Source organism: Oryzias melastigma, linkage group LG6, assembly GCF_002922805.2.
Source record: "Oryzias melastigma strain HK-1 linkage group LG6, ASM292280v2, whole genome shotgun sequence".
Lineage (NCBI taxonomy): Eukaryota > Metazoa > Chordata > Actinopteri > Beloniformes > Adrianichthyidae > Oryzias > Oryzias melastigma.
Genome location: NC_050517.1, coordinates 12263020 through 12273003, shown reverse-complemented (window position 1 = coordinate 12273003; position 9984 = coordinate 12263020). Strand labels below are relative to the sequence as shown.

The 9984-nt window shown below is 38.7% G+C and overlaps 1 protein-coding gene across 1 annotated transcript in view; it reads left to right on the top strand.

Annotated features, from left to right (window-relative positions):
- kcnq1.2 (potassium voltage-gated channel, KQT-like subfamily, member 1.2) overlaps nt 1–9145 on the top strand; it is a 65742-nt gene extending 56597 nt beyond the window's left edge. Inside the window, exons 11-13 of the mRNA XM_036212279.1 lie at nt 3654–3680; nt 5737–5790; nt 6192–9145. Of these exons, the coding sequence (XP_036068172.1) occupies nt 3654–3680; nt 5737–5790; nt 6192–6313 (203 nt within the window). The 3' untranslated portion in view covers nt 6314–9145. The remainder of the gene's footprint in view (nt 1–3653; nt 3681–5736; nt 5791–6191) is intronic.
- The last annotated feature ends 839 nt before the right edge of the window (nt 9146–9984 follow it).

The window sequence follows — 9984 nt, the reverse complement described above, 5'->3', positions numbered from 1 at the left end:
TTAACACCGGAGCTCCAGTGTTTGTTCTTTGATTTACTGCAATTTTTGTCGACACGAACACAATTCCAGCAGATTCTTTTCTCCTTCAGAATCGATTGAAAAGTAACAGTATATGAAAGATTTTGTGTTTACCGGTGACACCTCAGTTGTTAAAGGTTTAAAGTCCTATTTTAATATGTTTCAATATAATTTCTATAATTTTGCATTTTTTTTTCAAAATAAGCTTCATTTCTTAAAGTCAAAGAATAAGTTTCCTTTCCAAGATTCTTAATTAATTCATTAGAACTTCATTTCAGTTATCATTTAGCTAAAACATGAATGTGTTTGATTTAAAAAGAGGGTATTTAAGGCAACTCAACTGAATCAGCTTTTGTAAATACACTTGTTTAGTTTCATTATTTGGTCATTTCGAAGTATTTCTAATTTGTGATGAAACGTTCAAAGACAATGTTTGGTTGGATCCAAACTAGAGGTGAAACTAGAACATTTTATGGTGGAGGTCAGAGACTTTGGACCAAAAGAAAAGGTCAAAAATAGGTATTTCAATCAGTTGCATTATTGTTAAAAATTTCAAAACAGCAGTTCTTTTAGCTGAGAAGCTGTTATTATTGTTATTTTTAGAATGAATGTTTTGTTATTTTTCCAAAGCTTGAAGAAGCGTGTATTGATGATTTCCTAATCTCTGTTAATAATGATACTAATTGACTCAAGAATTGGGAAGTAAGTAGGTGGCCATAGTTTTTTGTTGGAGGGGGCAGCTGCCCCCCTTTGCCCCCCTGTAGCTCCTCCCCCGGTCCAGAGCTCAAATGTTTGCAACTGGAGCAAAATGGGAAAAAAATAAAAACAATAGCAGCACAGAAAGCATTGAAATGTATTGGCTGATGCTGCAAAGTAGGACAACCAAACTGTAGAGCAGATTATTACACCTCGTGGGAGGAGGCGTAGTGCAACGTTTCCTCCTTTTTGTCCTGATTCCCCTAGCGCCAAGATGGCTGCCAGGTGTCTCCAGCGTGCCACATGGAAGCCATTACAAGCCCAGTGGTGATTAAAGGTCATGGTTGCGGGCTTTTTACGGCCTCGCTGCTGTCCGTTGCTGGACAGATACTCAGACTCTTCGCATGGAAAATCTTTAAAACACCAGCTTGTCAGAGTTACAAGTGGGAACGTCTTGTAATGTTAGTCGAGGTTGCAGTCAAACTAGCGTAATGGCGCTGATTTAGGTTTTTTTTAACGTTTGATTCTCATGGGTTTTGTAGGTGCAAGAACAACAAATCAGTGTTTTTAGCTGCAGGCCCAAATGCACAATGTTTGATTAATGGGCCCTGAAAGCTGCAAGGCAATTTGGATTCCTGTTTTTAAGGTTAAACTGGCCAAATGAGCTGCCCCAGACCACAGGTTAATAAATGCGTTTTACGAGCTTTTCCTGCCAAAGCATTTAGCCATAAAGAGGACCGGGATAACATAAACATGACATAAAGGCAGATCATCCTAAAGCACGAAGAGTTCAGTTTTCTGCTCAAGTGGGATTGTTTAGACGGGGGTGCAGCTCGTCCACACGCAGAAGAAGCCAATGAAAGGATGTCAAACCATCGGTAGTACTTCATTTTTCCTAGCGTTAATTTAAACGTGTCTATACGCAGAGACACATAAATAAAGGACTTTGAATCACATCACAGCGTGTCAAAGGAGCCAAAGTCTGCGGGCTCCTGTCACTAATTATAACGGCGGAGTTGAAACAGCACGGGACTGTGTGATGTCTGTTTCAGATCCAGCCATAAAACAGACATCTGCAATGTCATCTGTCTTCAGCAGGGCTTGTCCTTATTTACTGTTCTAACCATCCCTGTTTAAACTTGGCACATGTTCAGGGTTCCTGGATTTTTTTACTTTGATTGACTGGGAGTGGCAGAAATTCTGCTCAATAATTTAAAATTTTATTATTTTTGCAAACAATCTTTTATATATATTTTTTTGCTAATAATTTCGTTTTCCATTTGTTCCATTTAAGTGTTTTTGAATGTGTGGTGTTCACACTGGACCAGCAAGGAGGGGCTTCTTCCTCTTGTTCTTTTTTTACTGTTTACAAGCACACGTCCGCCTCCTACAGTTGGTGTAAAATGTTGAAGTGGGCCAATTACTAATTTCTCTTTCATGATCAATTGTCAAACAGTTGGCGCTTGCATGAATTTAAAGACTATATCATAGACTGTAAAAACAATGGACACCTTAACCCTTCCCCCCAGATTATTAAGAAGTCCAAATCCCATAGACTTCTATTGAGAAATAGATATTTATTACTCAGTCATTTCTTCTTAATATCTTCTTTCTAATCCTAATTTTTCTCAAAGATACTTTATCGCAATTTTTTTAAGTTATAAAGTGACCATTCAGAAGCCTCAGTAAAAGTATGTGAAACCCGCTGGCCCCATCATGAACATTTGATTGACAAATTCTCCTGACCCTGGTTTTAGTGGAAGGGGTGTGGACTTGGAACAAGATCACTCATGATTGGTGACTGTAGTTCCCCTAGAAACATGACTAAGATCGACTCGGACCAGTCACTGTTGTCGTGCTCCAAAATGACGGCGCCCTTATCGTGTAGCAATTGAGACGGCCTGAGTTTGCTAGAACTGGAGGTAGTGAATTTTCTATGGGTGATGTCAGACCTCACTTTTGTCTATTTTTACTTTGTCTATTTCTAGTTTTTACAGTCTATATCACTATAAAATCTGTGATTGGTCAAAATTTGACTTGTTTAACTTCCAACGCGTGTTCACTGGCTGCATGTTTTCTACGTATAGAATCTGAGAACGGTTGTAGAAATTTGAAAAGCTACACTTGAAGTCCAAAAATGCATGTTGACTTTTCATTTGAAAGGATCACTTGAACACATGTTACTTCATTCTCATTCCCAAGTCGTCACGTATTGACGTTTGGCTAAGGACCCCTCCTCGTCACGTTTTAGGTCTCCTCAAGTCGTCGTTTTTTGACATGCTGGCTGTTCCCATTAAATCACGGGTCCCCAACCTCCGGGCTATGAACTGGAACTGGTCTAGTACCAGTACCCATACCCAGTACTGGTACCCTAATCCTAACCCAGGACCGGACACAGTACTGGATGCCGTACCCGACGCGGTACTGGAACCGAACAGGTACCAGACGTGGTACCGGACCTAAACCTGTTACCAGACCCATACCCTAATCCTATCTCAGCACCAGACGTAGTACCAGACGCAGGACAGGATACAGTGCCAAATGCGGTACCAGACGTGAACTGGTACTGGGCTAGAATTAAGGTACCAACACTGAGTTAGTGTACCAGTACTGGACGCATCCCTATTACCGGTCCACGTCCGTTATCACATTCAGTACCACGTCCTGAGGGTTGTGGACCATTGATTTTACAAACAGCTAGCACATCAAAAAATGACAAGTTGGGGACAACCAAAACGTCAAAAAGTGACGTGGAGAGGTCCTTAACCAAACGTCGATGTGTGACAACTTGGGAATGAGAATGTTAGTGAGTGAGTGATCGTAGCTTCAGTTTCGTAACAGCTTTCATGCCATCAACAGTCAACCTTCTCAAAGGATTTCACTACCTACCCCCAGTCCTAGTCTGACTTTCACACATCATCTGTCCTTTTTCTTGACAGGGATTGCCAGGATGTTCAGGAAATCAGGTGAGCTCTCTGAAGTTATGTCACCGCCCCTCAAAGTGGGTAAAAGTTTCAAATTCAAGAAAAGAAAAAATGTTTTCAGTTTGTTTGGATACTGTTCTAACTGAACTAGCCACTTCTAATGCCTGAGTACTTTTTTTCTTTGATTCAAACGTTCTGTGTGTTAATCATTAGCCAGCCTGCCTGATTAATGTGCCCCAGACTGTAGTGTAATTAGATTCACAGGCTGGCTGAGTCTTTGTCCTCAACCGGACCAAACCAGAGCCAAGCGGAGGAACTTTCAAACACGGGTCCTGCCTTCAGTTGGCCTGTTCTCTTTACTGGGTGCCCTGCCAAAACCTGAAGTGTTGAACAGGCCTGGCCTAGCTAGGAATGGACCGGGGCTTTAGGGACGCAGAGAACACAGGCTGGAACACTAAAAGCAGATAGAAAGATAGAGATGGAAAGGGAGGTGTAGAGCTGCCATTGTGAAACTCCAGTGGTTAGAAATAAACTGTCCATTGTGTATTTCAGTCCTGGTCCACTTTATCGCTCCATTAATCAATCTGACTCTTCCCACCTCCCTTGTCTGGGAGAATCTGTCAATGGAGCACAATTTCCCTCTTATCTGCCCCCCTCCCTCAGATTAGAGTGTCAAACAAAAACTGACAGACTAGTTTACATGGAGCCTGTCTGGCTCCATGTAAACCCTCGTCCTGGTTTTGTAGCCTGTAAATAGGTTTAGCTCCCCCTTAATGAGCTGGTGTCCTGGCTAACGACCTCTTGCTTGTCTCTGGATCCTCACAAGTCCACCTTTTCATCACTTTCACTCCTCGTCTCTGTCAGCCGGTCCCTTTTCTTCCGGTGCCACAGTGGTCAGACTGACTGGGTGCTAGAGGGGTTTGAATGGCTTTGGCTTGAATTGGAACGGTCATTCAGTTGTTGGGCACAGATTCGCCTCTCCATCCCTCATCACAATGAAAGCTTGGTGCTTCGGAGGGGAGACTTGTCAGACTGAGCTGACAGTCTAACAGCAGGTCAAGACCCCTCTGCACATGTTGTTCTTTGCTGTTGTTTTTTGCTGCTGCAGCAGCTAGCAAGCAACTCTCTGCGTCCGAGAGCTCAGTTATTTCTTCAGAGTTTTTTTTTAACAAAAGATTTTTTTTTTTTTAATTTAAATATTTTTAGTTCCTCCAGTGTCTAGATTCTTATTCTTTAATAGTACCGGTACCAGTCTATGTGACATTTTTTCAGTTTTATTTAGGATCTGATTTTGTGGGGAGTTTTATTTTGAAAAGCTACTGGATTCTCTCCACCACATTAGACTCATTCTGCAAGCATGTCATGTTGCTTGTCAGAAATACATTTGATACTTTCTTACAGTAACTGCAAATTGAAACCCTCAAGTTAGCAAAGTTAGCATAAAACAAATGTATTTTTTTTCTCCGGACAGAGAAAAGTTAATGAGGAAAAAGAAGAAAAGCCTTCGACTTCAAAATTAAAGAAAGCTGCAAACATGGACTTATTGTGACAGTTATTCCCACACATCATGATAACAATGCCAAATATTCAGCAACCGCTTGTCTAATGTTATGAGGATGTTGCTAATAAAGTTGCTCAAATTCATGTTTCTTGCTACTTTTAGAAAATACTAGTTTTAGAGACCAAAGTCTCCATTGGTATGCTATTTTTATTTTTTTGCTTCCAGTTGGACAGTTATAGGTTAAGAGAAAATCTATGTCAAATTTGATTGGTTCCTACACAAAATTTAACATACAAGTAAAGTTTAAACCAGTTACAGATATTTTAGAGGATGGAGATAAAAGTCTAAGGAAACTGGAAGATCTGTGACCTGAAAAACTGCCCATCCATCCATCCATCCATCCATCCATCCATCCATCCATCCATCCATCCATCCATCCATCCATCCATCCATCCATCCATCCATCCATTATCTTCCTAACTTGCTGAATCTTTTTTTTACACTGTTAGCATTTTTGCTAACCCGTGTTTATGAAGAAAAGTTAAAGAACTTTTTCTCTTTCTTTGTTAACTCGAATTCTTCTCTTTACTGCATCAGGACCTCCACATCACTCTTGGTCATCTTTCACTCTGAGCTGCCCTACTTCTCCAGGTAGATCTCTTTATTATTTTTTTTCTATTTTTTTCTTCTTTCTGCTTGTCTGTGTTCTGTATTTACACCTCATCTTGCTACTGACACACAACACATTTTTTTTGCATTATTATAACATCCAAAATGAGAAACTTACCATATTTTAATTAAATGTTTGCTCCCAGGAGCAACAAATTTCCAAATAACACAACTTTTTGTTTGCTTATCCATCCGTTTTCTAAACCCACCTTATCCACTTTGGGGTTCCAAGGTTGCTGGAGCCTATCCCAGCCACTCTTGTGCAAAGTAGGGGTACACCCTGGATGGTTCAACAGTACTTTTGTTAACCTAAGATCTAAATAATGCTAATTTTACTGTTAACATGCTGTCACAAGTCTGTAAAAAGTGTGTTGTTTTTACAGAGAAAGGGACCCATGAAAAAAGCACCTCCATAGACATCTCCCGGGCCAACAGCTTAACGGATGAACTCGATGACATGAGTGAGGACATTCCCCTGCCCGTGGTAACAAACAAGAATCAGTAAGTCCTACTGAGAGTTCCTTCTGCTCTTTCTCGAAGCCCACGTCCTCTTCTCATCATCGCCTTCAAATGACCTCCATTCTCCGGGCTGTATTATCGTATTTTCCTTAATATAAGGTGCACCTAAAGGCCCTAATTTAAAAAATAGTAATCCACAGTGCACTTTATAATCCAGAGCGCCTCAAATATGGATTATTTCTGGTTGTGTTTACTGATGTCAAAGCAATTTTGAGAAGTACGCAGCACTGTCAAAGTGTTAGTCTGATTTTGTACAAGTAGTTTAGATGCTAACGTGACTAATGTGTAGCGGTGTCGCACTGTGTTTTTTTATACGTTCCTAACAAGATTGGAGTTAGCATAGTTTTTGCACATGTTGTTTTAGCAATATCAATTTATTTTTATACATATTGCAAACAAGGTTGGGAGTTACAGGTATTTTGAATACACTAAAGTAGCTAGCATGTAGCGGTGTCACACTGTGTGTGTCTTTACCACATGTCAGTAATAAGGTTGGGGTTAGTGTAGTCACAGTAATGTTTGTTTTAGCGTTATCAGTCTGTTTTTTTATGAGTTGCGAAGAAGTTTGGATGCTAATGCGGCTAACACATTGAGGTGTCAGACTGTGTCTTTTTTTTATACATTACTAACAATATTGGGAGTAGCATAGTTTACAGTAACATTTGTTTTAGCAGTATCAGTCTATTTTTTTTTACATATTGCAAAGAAGGTTGGGGGTTACAAGTATTTTGAATATGCTAATGTGGCTAATGTGTACTAGGGGTGCTGAACTGTCTTCAACATGTGTTACTAGCAAGGTTAGGGTTAGCATAGTCACAGTAATGTTTGTTTTAGATGTATCAGTCTTTTTTTTTTACATGTTGCAAACCAGGTTGGGATTTACAGCTTATGCTAATGCAGCTAACACTTCTAACTTGGCTAACGTGTGGCGTGATTCACGTAAGTGAGTTACTGTGAACACAGTTAATACAGTCTTACTGACAGGCTTATCTCTGACTATTTTGTCTCACTTATAGTTTTGTGTGCCTAATATATGATATAAATTTAAAAAAAGACCCTCCTTTGATGGTGCGCCTTATAATCGGGAAGATACGGTAGTCTGATTTCCGTAATAAGTCATCGGCTTTTCTTAAGGCCACAAAGCCTCTTGAAGCTGCTTTCTTCACAAAGTTGTTTTGTCGAGATGACATATAAAGAGACACTTAAGGGGCCGAGGCTTGATCAGGTACAGAATTGTTTTTCTAAATGTCAAAGTAGAACGCAGTAGAACATGTTATGGTACAGATGGCTTGTCCTCATTGAACTGTGTGGATTTCTAAATGTGTGTTGATAATCTCCCTTCCTTCCACTGACCTGGTCATTCAGAGTTTCATCAAAGCTAACTGCAACTGTTTCTATTTTCCTTTCTGCTCTTCCTGTGTTTTTTTTCTTCAGAAAACATGTTGATTGCCACATTGACTAACACGCTACACCCTCTTAGACATCCTCAATTTCCCTCTATCTTTTTTTTTTAGCAGTATTGACAGCAGCACTTCCACAAGAATTCTTTTTAGCCTCTCGACGGAAAAGCACAGACGCAAGTGCCTGCACTGTTTAAAAACCGGCGTAGCATCCTTGTAGCTACTTAAGGAAAACTGGACTTATCCTTCTGCCTTGTGTGTGTGGAAACAAAGCCTCTGTCACTCCCGGATTGAAGGTTTTGTTTTTTGAATGTGGGCTGGTGGGTTTGAGTTTCAGTGCTGTGACATTCAGACATGTGCTGACCCTTTGTGCTGCATTTGTCACTAGTAATCTGCAGTTGGATGCAGATCATCATTTTTGTATTTGCATCCAACTGGAAAATCAACATGTTGCCTTTTTTTAAATACAGTATTACGTCAAACAGACATGAAAAATAAGAATTTCTTAAAATGTGAATAAACTGTCACTTTATTTTATCATAAATTAAAACACAATAAATCAGAATTATGTTGGATTTTGTTCCCTCATGTTATGTTAAGTAGATCCACAGAATTTTACGGCAGTATTTTTATTCAGGTTACTTTTCAGGCACACTGTCATATTTTTCGGGAGTTTTTTTAACCTTTTTTTTACATCTTGGTGGCAACTTACCTCAGTTATTTCTTCTGTTTCCATATAATTCCAACATATAGAAATAGTTAAGATGTTTATGACTAAAGCATTCCTCTTTCATGCGTTCTTCTTTGACAGATTTGGGTGTTACCACCCAAAGTGTTGTTGGGAAAGATACCATTCAGTAGAAAACACATTAAAATGGCAAAATAACTCATCTTGGCATTTTGTAATTTGAGCTTAACTTACAGTTTTTTTTCTTTTTTGTTTATTTTTTTTAAAATTTTATGAAAAATAAAGTGTTTTTGTTAATTGCATTTTGGAAAACAAAATTATTTTTCATTGTCTGGTACGGTTGTGTCCCTGGAGTCATTTGTGACTAATATTACAGTTCATTTATGGGCCATTTTGTACTGCAACATATTTCAGAGGATTTCTATTCAGGCTATCATGTTTTCTCATATATTGTAGCTCCATTTAAGATCAGGATTTATCTAAAATACTGCATTGTGATGTCTCTTTCTTATATCTTTTCATTAGTGTGAATGCAGAAATGCCAGATTTGATTGGTTTAAGTGAAATTTATTGTTATTTTTTCATAGTATTCTCCCTTAAAACCTACACTTAAATGTGTCTCTTATCTCCTGCATGATATTTTTCATCTCCAATATTTTATGATTCTCTCTTGAAACATAAAAACTTTAGTTCCATTTGTTTAAATCCTTTTTATCTTCAAAAATAAACAAACTTCCACAACTTTTTTCTCGTTGGTGCTACTAAAAAGTCTTAGATAGTTACTTTAGATCGAAAAACGAACAAACAAATAAGACTTAATAAGTTATGAGCCGTAGGATGCCTCTTCTCTCTCTTGCAGTCTTTTGACCTGCCCCTGCGTGGCATTGGTCGAAGAGTCTTTCGTCACACAGCAGTTGAATTCCACAAGGTACTGTACTGGGCTTCCTATCATTCTTTTTCTTCTTTTTCCTTTTACGCTACTTCTTCATCTCAACCTGATCTAACCTGCGGCTCAGAAAAAAGTTTGAAATAGAAGCCTTACTTGATATCTAGCCAATATGTGACACATGATCTGCACTTGTTGCCATGGTTTTGATGATACTTTTGTGTTATCTTGAAGTGTATGCAGTATATTTTTTTCCGTCCTTTAAGCTTTTGTTAAGCTCTCTGCCTTTTAGAAACATTCAATAGAAGTCACTAATAGTTCCACTGTTGGAATTTAGTACTCTTTGCGTTATTCCATAGGGCAAACGTATTTGTTTTTTAAGGTAGAACTTCATTATCACACACTATATAGTTAAAAACAACCCAGGTTGAGTTGTTCTCAACTCAACTCCGAGGTTAAAAAGAAACTAACTTTTCAGGGTTATATTAACTCAGAAAAAAACAGTGTAAATTGGGTTCAAAAGGAAATACTAAAACCCCCCAAATTAGAATTATTTTAAAAGTAACCCAAAAATATATCCCAACATTAGCAACCCAAGAGCTGTGTTGAAGAGAAAACTCATGTTTTAAGAGTGCACATTATTTAATAAGTTATTGATTTTAATTTTTTGCATATTTCTGATT